Source organism: Amblyraja radiata, chromosome 1 (assembly GCF_010909765.2).
Source record: "Amblyraja radiata isolate CabotCenter1 chromosome 1, sAmbRad1.1.pri, whole genome shotgun sequence".
Lineage (NCBI taxonomy): Eukaryota > Metazoa > Chordata > Chondrichthyes > Rajiformes > Rajidae > Amblyraja > Amblyraja radiata.
This window is the reverse complement of record NC_045956.1, coordinates 148443151-148460678: the sequence shown is the minus strand read 5'-3', so window position 1 is coordinate 148460678 and position 17528 is coordinate 148443151. Positions and strand designations below refer to the sequence as shown.

Below are 17528 nucleotides of genomic sequence, written 5' to 3'. Positions count from 1 at the left end.
ATATATTCAATTCTCTTTTGAAAGTTGTTTTTTGAACCTGTTTTCCCCACCCCTTCATGCTGTAGATATTAAAACTACAACTGTTTGATATTTAGCTCAAAGTTATCATTCCTATATCTGAATAGCAGTTTTTGAGCAAGTGGGAATCATGCTCACAGAAGTGCATTAGAGAACTTTGCAAGGTCTTGCTTGAAATGCTGGACTGATGCAAGAGTAAGTGAATTTCTAATTAAGTTGACGTGTACAAGGCAAATGGAGCTGCTTCCAAGAAAATGTTGTTTTAAATATAGATACGTGGTTTCTTGCAAAAAATAAAGATCTGCAGATGCTGGACATCTGAAAAGAAAATGCAAGGAATGCTGTACTCAGATTTATGTTAGCATGGTAACAAGTCCTTCAGCACAATTTGTTCATGCTGACCAAGTGGCAATTCTGGGCTAATCAAATTTGCTTGCAATTGGCCAATATCCCTCTAAACCCTTTCTACCCATTTATCTGCCAAATGGCTGTTGAAAATTGTAATCGGAAGTGGTTCTACAGCTTCCTCCAGCAGCTCACTCCAGATTCGGTATTCACCAAGGAGAAGGATATTGAATTATGTGAGGTTTCACACAGAGAGTGGTGAATCTCTGGAATTCATATGAAGAAAGACTGGATAGACTCGGCTTGTACACCCCGACGGAAAACATCCTCAGCGGCCTGGACATCCAGATCAGCCACCTCCCACCGGAGTCCGCGGCTCCCGAAGTCCACAGGCCGAGCCAGGCGGAGTCGCAGGGCTCCGCGATGTTGGTCAGCTCCGCCCGCGATGGGAGCTCCGCGAACCACAGCTCCGCGATGTCGGTGCAACAGACATGGTGTGTTTCTGGCACAAGCCATAATTGGGAGAAGATACTGCTGTGCCCCAGCACTCTGGGGCTCCAAACGGCGATCCCCGGTAAGGCATCGCCCGCCCCGCGATGTATCCAACGCTGCACCGCTGCTGCTGGAGCTCTGGTCGGTCCCGACAGGAAAGGCTTCGCCAATCCAGAAGGTAGGCTACTGGGGGGGGGGGGGGGGGGGGGGGGGGGGGGCGAGCACGCGACTCGAATAATAGTCGCGTCCTCTCCAGGAAGCGACTGAAGGACGGTATCCCCCTTACCGTACCCTCTTCCCCCACATAAAGACATTAAAAAACCCACTGAAAATGCTCTTCAACATAACAAACAAAACAAAAAGATACCGGACTGAAGGCGGAGGCAGCTAGAAACAGCGCCACCGGATGTCCATGCCATTAAGAGATTTAAGTCCCTTTCAGTCCTGCTTTGGTATGGAATAAAATAAATGAACAATGGACAATAAGTATTCCTGGGATGGCAGGACTTTCATATGAAGAAAGACTGGATAGACTCGGCTTGTACACGCTAGAATTTAGAAGATTGAGGGGGGATCTTATAGAAACTTACAAAATTCTTAAGGGGTTGGACAGGCTAGATGCAGGAAGATTATTCCCGATGTTGGGGAAGTCCAGAACTAGTGGTCACAGTTTAAGGATAAGGGGCAAGTCTTTTAGGACCGAGATGAGAAAATCATTTTTTACACTGAGAGTGGTGAATCTGTGGAATTCTCTGCCACAGAAGGTAGTTGAGGCCAGTTCATTGTCTATATTTAAGAGGGAGTTAGATGTGGCCCTTGTGGCTAAAGGGATCAGGGGGTATGGAGAGAAGGCAGGTACAGGATACTGAGTTGGATGATCAGTCATGATTATATTGAATGGTGGTGCAGGCTCAAAGGGCCGAATGACCTACTCCTGCACCTATTTTCCATGTGTTTTATGTAAGGGAAACAAGTAGAGTAGCTATGGAGACTATGAGATTCAAAGAAGAAGTACTGACACTGAAAAATATAAAAGTGGATGTCTCCAGGACCTGACAGGATATTCCCTAGGACATTGAGGGAAGTTAGTGTGAAAATAGCAGGGGCTATGACAGGAATATTTCAAATGTCATTAGAAACGGGAATGGTGTCGGAGGATTGGCGTACTGCGCATGTTGTTTCATTGTTTAAAAAGGGTTCTAAGAGTAAACCTAGCAATTATAGACCTGGTAGTTTGGCGTCAGTGGTGGGCAAATTAATGGAATGGATACTTAGAGATAATACATATAAGCATCTGGATAAACAGGGTCTGATTAGCAACAGTCAACATGGATTTGTGCCTGGAAGGTCATGTTTGACTAATCTTCTTGAATTTTTTGAAGTGGTTACTAGGGAAATTGATGAAGGTAAAGCGGTGGATGTTGTCTATATGGACTTCAGTAAGGTCTTTGACAAGGTTCCACATGGAAGGTTTGTTAAGAAGGTTCAATTGTTGGGTATTAATGGTGGAGTAGCAAGATGGATTCAACAGTGGCTGAATGGAAGATGCCAGAGAGTAATGGTGGATGGCTGTTTGTCAGGTTGGACGCCAGTGACTAGTGGGGTGCCTCAGGGATCTGTGTTGGGTCCACTGTTGTTTGTCATATACATCAATGATCTGGATGATGGTGTGGTAAATTGGATTAGTAAGTATGCAGATGATACTAAGATAGGTGGTGTTGTGGATAATGAAGTAGATTTTCAAAGTCTACAGAGAGATTTAGGCCATTTGGAAGAGTGGGCTGAAAGATGGCAGATGGAGTTTAATGCTGATAAGTGTGAGGTGCTACATCTTGGCAGGACAAATCAAAATAGGACGTACATGGTAAATGGTAGCGAATTGAGGAATGCAGTTGAACAGAGGGATCTAGGAATAACTGTGCATAGTTCCCTGAAGGTGGAATCTCATGTAGATAGGGTGGTAAAGAAAGCTTTTGGTGTGCTGGCCTTTATAAATCAGAGCATTGAGTATAGAAGTTGGGATGTAATGTTAAAATTGTACAAGGCATTGGTGAGGCCAATTCTGGAGTATGGTGTGCAGTTTTGGTCGCCAAATCCTAGGAAGGATGTCAACAAAATAGAGAGAGTACAGAGATTTACTAGAATGTTGCCTGGGTTTCAGCAACTAAGTTACAGAGAAAGGTTGAACAAGTTAGGTCTTTAATCTTTGGAGCACAGAAGGTTAAGGGGGGACTTGATAGAGGTCATTAAAATTATGAGAGGGATAGACAGAATTGACGTGGATAAGCTTTTTCCATTGGGAGTAGGGAAGATTCAAACAAGAGTGGGACATGATTTGAGAATTAAGGGACAGAAGTTTAGTGGTAACATGAGGGGGAACTTCTTTACTCAGAGAGTGGTAGCTGTGTGGAATGAGCTTCCAGTGGAAGTGGTGGAGGCAGGTTCGATTTTATAATTTAGAAATAAATTGGATAGGTATATGGACGGGAAATGAATGGAGGGTTATGGTCTGAGTGCAGGTAGATGGGACTAGGAAGTAAGTAAGTAAACTTTATTTATATAGCGCATTTTAAGCCAATTTGCATTGACCCCAAAGCGCTTTACATAATTTAAATAATAATAAGTTCCAGAGAAGAATAAGTGTTCGGCGCGGACTTGATGGGCCGAGATGGCCTGTTTCCGTGCTGTATTGTTATATGGTTATATGGACTAGCGTCTGACTGAAAACGCTGGCCCCAAGGTCCCTCTTAAATCCCTCCCTTCTTATTTTAAGACAATGTCCTCAAGTATTTTGCCTCTACATTTGCTTCTGGGATTAATTAATTAATTCCATAAATTCCTTAGAGATAGACAGGGAATATCTCCCCTTTCCCCAAATCTATAAAGTTGAGGAAATGTATTAATTCCAGGATATGGAAGATCACAGACAAACTAGCTCAAGATGCTTGAACTAACCAGTTGTCAATTCCTCCCTCTGTTTTCCTTTTGGGAAAGGGAAGGTCTGGAATGGAGGTCACATGCAGCTATTTATTTAAAAAAATACAAATATTGATGGCGAGAATGGCCTTAACTCATATTTGTTAAGCTGCCAAACTGAACAGGAGGGAAATTCTTTAACTTGGCAGCCCGTAATACATGTGAATGGACATGCTGTTCCTGCTCTGTGAACATAAATCCCATATTTCACCCTTTCATTAATAAAGCCCCACAAAACCGCGTACACCACAGCTGAATGATGTCCAATCATTTAACTTAAAATGAGCTTTCCAAATCAGTGATTTGGTTACCACAAGTAAACTTCAAGAAGCCAGTAATGACAGCAAGGTTCACTGATCCATTACTGCATTTTCTTGCATTCCAGATGAATGAATCTTCATCTTTCATAAATATGCCATTGCTACCTTCACCTCACGGGCTGGGAAGCTGAATCACAACTTGCCCCCACACTTTCCAAGTCACATGAAGTTGATGTGGATCCACGGACTATTGCAGATGACAAACTGATAGGAAACAATGTTTTTATTCAGAAAATTAAGAATTGAATACAGTGCAGCTGGAACACACACAATATGTAACTTATTTTTTAGGGGTCAGTATTTAAAGAGTTGGTACATTATGAAAATATGAGCTTCCCAATGCTCACTGCTTGCCAAACACTGCTGCCAACTCATCCCATTATTATCTCCAGCAAGCTTGCCCCAAGGCAGCAGTAAACATGACCACAACAAAATCAGTGTTGAAGGTCTCCAGGGGTCTTCAGTCTGAAGAAGGGTTTCGGTCCGAAACGTTGCCTATTTCCTTCGCTCCATAGATGTTGGGAATGCAGGCACCCACTAAGTTTCTCCAGCACTTTTGTCTACCTTCCAGAGAGGCAAGGTCTTTTCAAACAGCATATCAGAGATAACGTAAAATTCCTTAACTATCTGTGCCCACAGAACATCCACAACTTTTACACTCCCCTAAGTCTGCTGCAATTTGCACTTGTGAAGGGACGCATGGCTTCATTAACAGGAAACACCAGCACTGCTTTGTTGGGAATGATCAGGAGATCCAGGAGATAATTAATCACAAATGCAAGGCAATCTTGGATTGGAAACTCCATCACACATCTGCAATTAGTCCCCTTGTTTGTTTCTCTATTACCTTGACTTTTGGGATGTTCTTTTGCAACTAATATTAATGTAAAACCAACATTAACTCCCCTCCCCATTCTGACTTTTCTGTCCTGAGCCTCCTCCTCTGTCAGAGTGAGGCCGCACACAAATTGAAGTAACAGCACCTCATATTTCACGGGCATCTTACAACCCAGTGGTATGAATACTGATTCCTCAATTTCAAATAACGCCTGCATTCCCTGCCACCCCCCCCTTATCTCCCCCACCTTTCCCCTAGTCGTCCCACTAGATCCATTGTTTTCATCCATGTATCGCTCTCCTTAGCACATCTTCCCCAGCCAACAATGGACCCCTCTTCCTGAAATCATCTGTTTCCTGTCCTGATTTGTTCTGGCTTTTTCTCGCCTCCAGTCCCCCCACCCCTCCCAATCCCACCCCCACTATCTTTCAGTCTGAAGAAGGGTCTCAACCTGAAATGTCACCTATTCCTTTTCTCCAGAGATGCTGCTTGATCCAGCATTTTGCCTCTATCTGCTGTTCCTTCCTACACTTAATATAAAACAAGGCTATTCATGTCTAGTTGAATCTCAATATGAACACTAACTCGAATGCAGAGGAAACAAGAACAGCCATGCTCAAAGAGGCATTGCAACATACTCTTCACTTACAAGGAAGTCTCCCCAAACATGCATCCATTGGGATGCACTACATAAGTGCCAGTGCGTTAAACTTCTGAAATGTAGTGCATTGTTTTCACCATCTCAGCTTTAATTTCACACCTCCCCACAGTATGTCAACACAATGCTTTCTAAAAAACAATTGATTGACGCTTGTTACTTTTTGTTTTTTGCCTTGACCTTCATTCTTACTGTGAAAGTGATTCTGATACTGGCTCAGCTTATCTTGCAATTCTGCTCAAATATTTCACATGTACCAAGGCACAGAAAAGCTTTGTGGTGTGCTATCCAGTCAGCGAAAAGACTGTGCATGATTACAAACAGGCTGTCCACCATGTGCAGATATAGGATAAAGGGTATAATTGTTAGTGCAAGATAAAGTCCGGTAAGGTCCGATTAAAGATAGTTCAAGGCATCCATTGAGGTGGGTGGAAGGTCAGGACCACTTTATTTGGTTTAGTTGTCTGATAATAGCTGGGAAGAAACTGTCCCTGAATGTGTATCTAAATATTTTCCCACCTTTGATATTAGTCAGCTTCGTGATGTAGGTCGGCTCATTGCTGCTTCACCATTGCAGCAACTGGGTTCAATCCTCAACACCGATGCTGTCTTTGTGAAGTGTGCACATCTTTCCTGTTACTATTGTACATGAGTTTCCTCCACATGCTTCTGTTACATCCCACATCCAAAAAAATTGTTGGTTAGTAACTTAATTGATTATTCTGAATTGTCTATTGTCAGGTGGGTGTTAGGAGAATCACGGGAGAGTTAAACATAAATGGGGAATGAGGGATGCTAGCAAAGATTCAATAGGTCAAATGGCTTCCTATATGGATGAAGATATTTCCAGCAAAACACAATTTTTGGTTTAATATCTTTCTTAGATATTATTCCACCACATGCACTGTTTTTGCACTTCTGGTTAGATGCTAAATGCATTTCGTTGTCTCTGTACTTGTACTCTGCACAATGACAACAAAGTTGAATCTAATCCAATATAATAGAACTGGCTATGGAATACAAGTCTTTGAAATTAACTCTTGTTCAAGCTTCTTTCACATGATCTTTTGTTATCAGGGAACAGACTGACAGACGATATGTGTAGGAAAGAACTGCAGATGCTGGTTTAAATTGAAGGTAGACACAAAATGCTGGAGTAACTCAGCGGGACAGGCAGCATTTCTGGAGAGAAGGAATGGGTGACGTTTCGGGTCGAGACCCTTCTTCAGACTGATGTCAGGGGAGTGGGCGGGACAGAGATAGAATGTAGTCGGAGACAGTAAGACTAGTGGGAGAACTGGGAAGGGGGAGGGGATGGAGAGAGCGAGAAAGAAAGCAAGGGCTATTCTCTATATGAAGTTAGAGAAGTCAATGGTCATACCATTGGGGCGTAAGCTACCCAAGCGAAATATGAGGTGTTGTTCCTCCAATTTGCGCTGGGCCTCACTCTGACAATGGAGGCAGCCCAGGATAAACGTTACATTGCTACAAGGATCCAAAGTGCAAATAAAGAAATTTGGAACAAAGTTTACTTGGAAATAAGCCAATAGAAAAAGTTCGTGAAATTTAATGTTTTATTTTGATGCTTATCCATAAAAAGTTCCCAAAAATTGTATTGCCATAATCAATTTAAACATCAAAATATGAGGTTGCATGGTTTTTAAGAATTAATCCATTCATTCATGAGGTCTGTTCATTATTCTGTCTGCTTCTGCTTGTAGTGAACTTCAGGTAGATTCCGCAGTCGTTCAGCAGCCTGCAGGTTAAAGGATAATTTAGTTACAGCAACTAACTGATGAATGAATGCAACAATTTAATTAAAGTACAATTCAGGCTTTGACAGGAGTGCAATGCAAATATTACTGCCACCATCTCCAATGGTGAACCAATATAGATTTTGTCAGAAAGGCTAACCAATCTGACACTGCAACCTTTTCAAATCAACAACTTCACAAAGTAGCCGTTCATGTAGATAAGAATAGAAGAGGCCATGTGCAGCATTTGCTAGGTTAACACAACATGTGATTTTAAATCTATCGGACTGTGGCAAAGGGAAATACAGATGAGCTCTATTAATAATTTTGTAATTTAGTTTGAGAGACATAGCATGGAAACAGGCCCTTTGGCCCACTGAGTCCATGCCGACCATCCATCACCTATTCACATTAGTTCTGTTATCTCACTTTTTCATCCAATCCCTACACATTAGGAGCAATTGACTCTGCCCCCCCTGCACATCTTTGGGGGGGAAGGGAGGGGGGGGGGGGGGGAGACTGGGGACCAGAGGGGGAGCTGGAGCGGCAGGAGAAAATCATGTGGTCACAGGGAGAATGTGAAAACTCCATACAGTTGGCACCGAAGGTCATGATCAAACGCGGGTCTCTGGCACTGAGGCAGCAGCTCCTTCTAACCTTCTGCCTCTACTTCAACCGCAAAGGTCCAAAATTATCTGCTAAATTTGATCGATTTGCATTTGGGCTTAAGGGTTGGCATTAATCTTTACAGTTTACTCTATTAATTAAATTAATTTAAAATGAAATACTCTGCAGGTCAGGCCATATCTGGGGCAAGTAAAATAGTGTTAACATTTCAGATGCTTCCTGACCTGCTGAGTATTTCTGGCATTTTTCATTTCTATTTCAGCTTTTCAGCATCTACATTTTATTTTGCTTTTACAAAGTCACTTCTTTCAATTTCATTAAAATTCCTTTAACATTTGTACAAAAAAAATCCTATTTATGGTTTCATAGCTCCGACTAACTATCAATTTAATTCCAGATGCTCGTCCTCACCTGTTCGGGTGTCAGATCTCTTTGGGCCTGAGCGAGCAACTCGTAGCCCACCATGAATTTTCTAATTGTTGCAGAGCGTAACAATGGTGGGTAGTAGTGTGCATGAAGCTGCCAATGACGGTTGTCATCAAGCAATGACTGCCCCGTGGGGGCTCCTGTTAAGACACAATTATTGTGTTATAATACAACAATGGCAATCATAGAATTGTAAGTAAGCATATTGGTATAAGTAACCATTTTGACTTAAGGCAACAGTTGTAGTGCCCCACGATTGGCAAGGCTAGTGACTTGAGAGGAATAAAAATAAAATACAGTTTCGCCGCCAATTATCTGGTACCCTTGGTTCCAGAGCTTTTCTGGATTATCCGTTTTGCCAGACCAACAGATATGATGGCCTCTGTGAGGAATCCAACGGTACCAGATGGCCTGCCTAGGCACCGAGATACCAGAACAAATCTCTGAAACTGGACCGGAGTTTCAGAGCATTGACCAGAGGGAGCAAATTCAATCTACCGATTGTCCGCGGAAATCGGCTACGAGAACATATCTGCCAGCTTTGGCCAGGCAAGAGCTCCAGAGGCCCGGCCGGAAGGGGCAAATTCGATCTGCCCACAGGCCACGGAAATTATCTATGAGAGTGGATCTGCTGGCTTCGGCTGGGCTGGAATTACAGAGCCCTGGCTGCAGGCAGCAAAGTAGACCTGCTGATCGGCCATAGACATCCTAATGAGGTTGTGATCAGGCACCATAACCAACCTAGGTGCCACATTTTCAGGGGGACTTCCTGCAGGGGATTTCAAGTGCGCTATCAAGTACGATTTTGTCTGGATTGAAGGAGATGCCAGACCATCAGTTGTCGGAAAATCGGCAGTGGACCTGTATTGTTTTTCTGACACTCTTGAAACTTTCTATTTCTAGTAATACAAATGCAGTTAATTTCGTAGTTGCAAATGTGTAAACAATTGAGGGATAGAATATTTTAAATATTTCACTGACTACCTGGAATTGTATGAAGATTGGTTAAATACAATTCACACCATAACCTTAGCCCACGTCCTTCTGCCTTAGTTCCAATTTCAGAAGACTACCCTGAATCACTTCAATACTCTGAACCACCAAGAAATGGACTGAATGTAATTATTAAATAACTTAAACATTTTATGCTGTGTGTACAAGCAGAGTGTATTCTTTTAAATTGGTAAAGTATACAAGTTCTCAGTGACAGAAAATATTCTAACATATGACAATCTGTTTGTTCTTGCACTATAAACCAAGCAATTCAACTCTACGTTCTCAGATAGAAGTACACACACACTAAGGATCTGGTCAACACCATTTATTGCCCATGAGATTGTGGTGGTAAACAAAAGGACAGGTGATACATTTCCACACGACTTGGAGGGGAACCTAGTGGTGTTGGAGTTCACATGCACCTGTTGTCCTTGCAATTCTTAACATGGAACATGGGACAATACAGCACAAGATCAGGCACATCGGCCAACAGATCTGTGCCAAACATGATGCCAAGACCATCACTTATCGACCTACATACAACTCTTTTCCCTCCATCCCTTGCATATCCATATCCCTATCTAAAAATCTTAAATACTGCTGCTGTGTCTGCGTCACCACCGCCCCCAGGCAAAAAACACCACTTTAAAACTATGCCCTTTAGACAATAGACAATAGGTGCAGGAGGAGGCCATTCGGCCCTTCGAGCCAGCTCCACCATTCACTGTGATCATGGCTGATCATCCACAATCAGTACCCCGTTCCTGCCTTCTCCCCATATCCCCTGACTCCGCTATCTTTATCTAACTCTCTCTTGAAGGCATCCAGAGAATCGGCCTCCACTGCCTTCTGAGGCAGAGAATTCCACAGATTCACAACCCTCTGTGTGAAAAGTTTTTTCCTCATCTCCGTTCTAATGGCTTATCCCTTATTCTTTAAATTGTGGCCCCTGGTTCTGGACTCCCCGCAACATTGGAAACACGTTTCCTGCCTCCAGCAGGAAACATTTAGTATTTCATTTTATTTCTCGGAGGTAGAGATTGCGGATTTGGGGACCGGTGTCGGAAGAGCCTTAGTGAGTAACTATAATGGTGGTCGAGGGCATGAATCTTAAGGGGGTGGAAGTTGTTGATGGAGTGCTAGTGAAGACTGCTTTGTTTTTATGGCATGCGGATTCTTCATCGTTATTGTTTATCCCTCAAAACCTGGCACAATATCCAATGTCTGTGATCCTTCAGGATTCAACCAGCTCAGTGCTTTTTGGATCCAATTACAGCTGATATCCCATATACATAATATTGTGCAATATGTGCATCACAGATTTAGAAATGTGGCAGTATTTCTAACGAGACATCTTGCCCATCTCACTTGATGCATGTAAATAGATTTATTTATTGAAATCATATTCTATGTCGCTCTTCCAGGGAGATGCTAACTGCATTTCGTTGTCTTTGTACTGTACACTGACAATGACAATTAAAGTTGAATCTGAATTTGAATCTTGAGGTGAACATTTCACCATTTTGCCAGTGTTATTTTCTGGGAAGTGGGCAACTGTGCAGTGCAAACAAGGAATGAAGTAATCTGCTCCTATTTTAACCGTATTCATACTCCAGTTTTGTCAAGAGCAGGGTGTTAAGATTGAAGGGTTATTATAACATTATAGTCCAGAAAAAAAAATGTTTAGACTAATTCACGTTAGCCCTGGTGGAATTTAATAGCCATTGGCCAAATTAACTGATGAACCTTATGATAAATTATAAGAAGAAATGCTTATTTAAACATTCAGCTCATTGATCTACAAAGCCAATTGTATTAATTGAAGCCGTTAATATATTTTTTCACTTAATGACCATGTAATCCATTTTCAATTCTGACTTGAAGCGCATTTCCTAAATTAACCCTCAGATATTAAATAGTTGCCATGTATCACCAGCCAACTCCAACAGAAAGAAAGAATGCAGTCCTAGCACTACCATCTGCAAAATTCAAAACATTTTAATTAGAATGTAGAATGATACAGTAGGCCCTTTGGCCCACAATGTCAGTGCCAAACATGATGTCAAGATAAATTACCTGGCGGGGGCACCAAGAACAGTGGGGGGACATGGGCGGGGGGGGGGGGGGGAGAAGGGGGGCCGCCTGCTGCGGCAGGCAGAAGACAGGACTGTCCGGTGAACTTTTGTAACTTTGTCGGCACCAGGAATGTGGCGACACTTGTGTACTGCCTAGATGAAGTCTGCTATATGATTGTATATGCAAAACAAATAACTTCACTGTACCTAGGTACATGTGACAATAAAGTATCATTGAATCGTAGAACTAATTGCATCTGCCTGCACACAATCCATGTCCCTCCATTCCCTGCATATCCACATCACTCTCCAAAAGCCTCGTATCTGCCTTCACCATTACACTTCTCCATGTCTCTCCCGATGTCCAAGCCCCAGGCGGGCGATGATAAGTCCCACGGCCATTTTAGGCCGTGCCGGGCGATTTACGGCCCCGCTCCCGGTCTAAAAGTCTCGAAGTTGTAGCCCCCGGCGGGCGCTGGAATGTCCCACGGCCATGAAGCCATGCCGGGCGATGTATGACCCCGCTCCGGGTCGTTCCAACCCCGCGACACGGGCTGGAGAAGTCGCGTTGCGGGAGCTCCGGGAAGCGGTCTCTCTCTCCCACCGGACCCGCGAGCTCCCGATGTCCCAGTCCACTGGACCTGCGGCTGCGTTGCTGGAGCCTCCGTGCCCCAGGAGTCGAGTTGCAGCAGCGAGTCACCACCGCTCCCCACGCTCCGAGGCCGGCCAGCCCCACGATGGTGAGTAGTCCGCAGCTCCGCAGTCTCCCGAGCCCCCGGGTCGTTCAGGCTGGAGACCGCTCCACGGTGCTAGGCCCCAACGACAACGGAGACCCGACAGGGGTGTTCCAGCCACCAATTACACTCTGTGTGTAAAACACTTGCCCCTTGCATCCCCTCTAGTCTTTGACATGTCCACCCTGGGGAAAAAGATTCTGACTGTCTGAAATAGGAAATCTTAGTTAATGACTGGAAAACAACTCTAAATTAATAATATTACAGCTAAAGCTTGCTCTATTCCAGTAATTCCCCCCCATTCTCCTCCCATGCTGTCGTGTAACTTTAGATCTGGATATTGAGATTCTCTTCTTATCTAGTACAAATCAGACATATCAATTCACTTATGAGATAGTCCGGAAGATGGTTTGCCTTTGATTAGAAAATAGACATCTTTAAACATTCTTGGATCACAGATTTAATCAGCTAATGTAGTACTTAAGGCATCTGCTTCAGCACAAATAGTAGCATGATTGTAGTCTGCTCTCGCACATTGTTGATGTCAAAAATTCATTTAACTTTACCATGCCATCCCATAGAGTAGGGAAAAGAGACTTCAAATAGATTGTCATATTTTGTCAGGAGTCTTTTCATAATCGAAGCGAGGCCTAGAATGTAGAAGCAAATAAAATAAAATTATTTCGGGCAATACAGTCCTTGTTGAACCGTTTGAACATACACTACACCGGCTCCAAATCAGGTAACATATCATTTTACAAAAATGTAAATCATTCTAAAATCCCTCATTGTGTCACCTCTTCCTCCAAAATTCCAGAATCACACCATACCTATGAGTTTAATTACTTTATGAATGGCCCTTTTGCCTTCACCGTGCAAGTCCCAAGGTCTGATTTTTTCCCCCTTAAATCACCCCATCTTACTAATTTCAAAATATACTTTAACAACCTTGAAAAAAAATCCACAGATGCTGGAATGTAGAGCAACTGTCTGCCTGTAAAACTCAGCAGATTGTGTAGCATCTGTGGGTGGAAAGCAACGGTTGACCATTCGAATCAAAACCCTGCAACAGGACCAATAACCATCACTTTTGTCATGAATTTTCTTGTGGGGCTTTATTAAATTTCATTTGATAACATTTCTGTGGAACATTTTGGAATGTTTCAAGACACCAAAGCTGCTATTTAAATGCAACTTCTTGTTTTGGTAAAATAGAAAAAAATCCATGTTATAATAATCTTTGATGGTAATATTAACTTAAAATATATTCACTCTTTTTTATAAATAATATTTACAAAAGATACAGAATTGTATTTAATGAATTGATGTTTCTTGCTCCTCGTTTTACAGACAAATGGTAAATTATCTGTGCTTTTGTTTTCCATATTTCCAACTTCTACTTATTCAATCCAAATACACTTGGGCTGAAAACGTCACAAGAATTTAACATGCTTTAAATTCTCTCCGCTCTTGCGTGGGAAATTCATATTTAACGGTGGTGATATTTTATAAGTGTCACACTCAATGAAATAAGTTTTCTTACTTTCCCTTTCTTCATCAGACAAGTCTTGTAAACGAAGGACGTGTCTTTTTGGAAGAAGTAAAGTTTGAAAAGGCCAAGTTGCCCAATGTGGCACGATGACCAACCACTCTTCGTTTTCAACCACTATTCGTTCCTTCAAAAACAAAAAGCTATTAAATACTGTTGCTTGAATTCAAAGTATGTAATTATATTTGGGCCTGCAATAGCCTTTCATGGTATAACAACTTTCACTAGGGACATTATAGTGGTAGAATTATATCCATGCGAGTTATCCAAGGTTCACAGTTTATTGCCATTCCATTGACCCCATATCATATAACCATATAACAATTACAGCACGGAAACAGGCCATCTCGAGCCTTCTAGTCCGTGCCGAACACGTATGCTCCCCTAGTCCCATATACCTGCGCTCAGACCATAACCCTCCATTCCTTTCCCGTCCATATAACTATCCAATTTATTTTTAAATGATAAAAACGAACCTGCCTCCACCACCTTCCCTGGAAGCTCATTCCACACAGCCACCACTCTCCGAGTAAAGATGTTCCTCCCTCATGTTACCCCTCCCTTAATTCTCAAGCCATGTCCTCTTGTTTGAATCTTCCCTACTCTCTGTGGGAAAAGCTTATCCACGTCAACTCTGTCTATCCCTCTCATCATTTTAAAGACCTCTATCAAGTCCCCCCTTAACCTTCTGCGCTCCAAAGAATAAAGCCCTAACTTGTTCAACCTAGTTAGGTTTAGTCTGCTTAGTTGTCGAGATTTTACAGTAGTAATGAAGACAACTAACCAGGTGTTTGCCACTGTTACTCATTCAAATTGATGGCAACCTTAGAAGTTTACTGCGTCTGAGTTCAAGTACTGGATTTATTGTGAGGAATTTGATGTCAATAGAGTCATTCAGCATGGAAACAGGCCATTTGACTCAACCTGCCCATGCCCACTAAGATGCTGGAAGCTGCATTTTGATATGAAAACCAATGTGGGATTCAATGAGGGAGCAGGCACTGTGGTCTAATGGCCTTGTGGTCATGGATGCAACCCAGCTTGGTATTCTGCACTCGGTCCAAGGAGGATTTTTATGCAGCTGGAAATAATTTTACTGGAAGAAAACAACAGCAAAAGGTAGGAGACTTTAAATAGATTCAACTTAAAAAAACTCTTCCATGGTATGGATTTCCACCAACTGCTCCAGTTTCCGCCGTACCCCAAACACGTGGGGCTCTGTAAGTTAAGTGGCCACTGCACATTTCCCCCATGTCTGGGTGAATGGTGCAATTTGGGGCAAGGTGATCTTCTTCTTGCGTATGACGTTCACAGCCTAAAGTTGTAGGACAACTTGTTCTATGTGATTTTATTTGATTGTGCACGCCAGGTTGATTGCATTAGTCAAAACAGGCAGACCACGTGAAGGTTGCAATAACCCACCCCACTGAGGTGATCAATTGTAGGAAACATAGAAAATAGGTGCAGGATGAGGCTATTCGGCCCTTTGAGCCCACACCGCCATTCATTGTGAGCATGGCTGATCATCCACAATCAGTAACCCGTGCCTGTCTTCTCCCCATACCCCTTAATTCCACTAGCCCCAAAAGCTCTATCCAGCTCTTTTAAATGCATCCAGTGAATTGGCCTGTGAATCAGTGAATTCTGTGGCAGAGAATTCCACAGATTCACAACTCTGGATGAAAAAGTTTTTCCTCATTTCAATTCTAAATGGTCTCCCCATTAATCTCAAACTGTGGCCCCTGTTTCTGGATCCCCCCAACATAGGGAACATATTTCCTGCATCTAGCTTGTCCAGTCCTTTTATAATTGTATATGTTTCTATAAGATATCCCCTCATCCTTCTAAAGTCCAGTGAATACAAGCCCAGTCTTTCCTCATATGACAGTCCTCATTGGAAGAATCAGATTAAAATTGGATTTGTTAAATTAGTGGTTGACGATCAGTACAGAGTTATGGGCCAAAGGGATTGTTTCTGCACTGTATCCCTCCATGACAGGAACAAAGTCACCACTGGTGATGTAATTTAGCTGTTGATCAGTTGATGCAGCTGGATAAAATGTAGGAAGGAAAGAATTAGCAGAACTTTACTTAAATTGCAAGTAATTTGGCACCAAATTTCACAAGTCACTCTGAAGTATTGAAATTGATCAGTTGACAGGGTCCAAACTCAACTAATTCAAGGGAACATAGTTGGCTTTGCTGAAGTAGCATTTGTGAGAAATGCAGTGATTTTAAATACCTAACGGATGAAGAGCACTAACTCATACTCAGAGAAAAAAGAAACTGCAGATGCTAGAATCTTCAGATAAAAAACAAAGTGCTAGAGGAATGCAGCAAGCCAGGCAGCATCTGTGCAGGGAAATGGACAGACATCTTTGAGACAGGACTCTTCTTCAGACTCTGACTTCCTTCAATATTTGAGTCTTTTAACTTACACTTGAATGCAATATATATGCTTTAAATTGGATTGGAGCGTTTTTGAAAGGGGGGAGGCTGTGCGATCACTGATCACTGGCCTTGGGGGTACCCGGTGAGGGAGTGGAGCAACCAAGTGGGGAGAGGGTGTGGAGGAAGGGTGTCCACCCTCCCAGGGTAGGAACGTTTTGAAATTTGATGTATTAAAATCATGTTTTCGTGCACTGTAGAAGTATGATTTCAATGTTTTTTGTATGAAGTATTTTTAAGAGGTAACTTTTTAAGGGGTAACTTTATCCACACAAAGGGTGATGGGTGTATGGAACAAGCTGCCAGAGGAGGTAGTTAAGGCAGGGACCATCCCAACATTTAAGAAAAAATTAGACTGATACATGGATAGGACAGGTTTGGAGGTATGGACCAAAAGCAGGTGGCGTAGCTGGGACATGTTGGCGGGTGTGGGCAAGTTGCACCGAAGGGCCTGTTTTCACACTGTATCACTCTATGACTACATTATACCTCCACCATGTATGAATGCTTCAAAATCAAGTGATCGAGTTTTATTGCCATATACTCAAGCATAGAAACATAGAAAATAGGTGCAGGAGTAGGTCATCGGCCATTCGAGCCAGCCATTCAATATGATCATGACTATTCATCTAAAATCAGTACCTCTTTCCTGTTTTGTCCCCATATCCCTTGATGTCGTTAGCCCCAAGAACTAAATGTAACTCTCTCTTGAAAACATCCAGTGAATTGGCCTGCACTGCCTTCTGTGGCAGAGGATTCCACAGATTCACAACTCTCTGCGTGAAGAAAGTTTGTTCTCATCTCAGTCCTAACTGGCCCCCCCTTTATTCTTAAACTGTGACACATGGTTCTGAACGCCCCCAACGTCGAGAACATTTTTCCTGCAGTTACAGTAAGTGAAAATCTAGCAGGCAAGCAGGATGCTTTCTCCAACCACCCCCATTTGAAGCCCACTATCTTCCACAGTTTCTACCCAGTCCAGCAGCCACTGGTTGTCCTCCAGGATGCACCGAGCCGCAGCCTGATCCATGCCGGTCACCTGGGCGAATTCGGCACAGAGACTTTCACGGCAGCGGCGCAACGCTTCGACACCTCCGACGGCCAGGGACTCTTGCACTGAGGCTGCTCCATGGCCGGAGCTGCAGTGAGCGACTCGCCAGCCCGGCAAACACTCGCCAGCGTCCACATCTGTCCCCGCCGCTGCTTCTGCTTCCAACACCCATGCAGTTGATATGAGTTTATCATATGCAGTTGATATGAGTTTTGAAATTT

General features: G+C 42.9%; 1 protein-coding gene across 1 annotated transcript in view; it reads right to left on the bottom strand.

Annotated features, from left to right (window-relative positions):
* Positions 1–7206: 7206 nt before the first annotated feature.
* galt (galactose-1-phosphate uridylyltransferase) overlaps positions 7207–17528 on the bottom strand; it is a 50461-nt gene continuing 40139 nt past the window's right edge. The window contains exons 8-11 of the mRNA XM_033032472.1: positions 13803–13935; positions 12826–12909; positions 8440–8594; positions 7207–7403 (exon numbers count right to left, since the gene is read on the bottom strand). Of these exons, the coding sequence (XP_032888363.1) occupies positions 7344–7403; positions 8440–8594; positions 12826–12909; positions 13803–13935 (432 nt within the window). The 3' untranslated portion in view covers positions 7207–7343. The remainder of the gene's footprint in view (positions 7404–8439; positions 8595–12825; positions 12910–13802; positions 13936–17528) is intronic.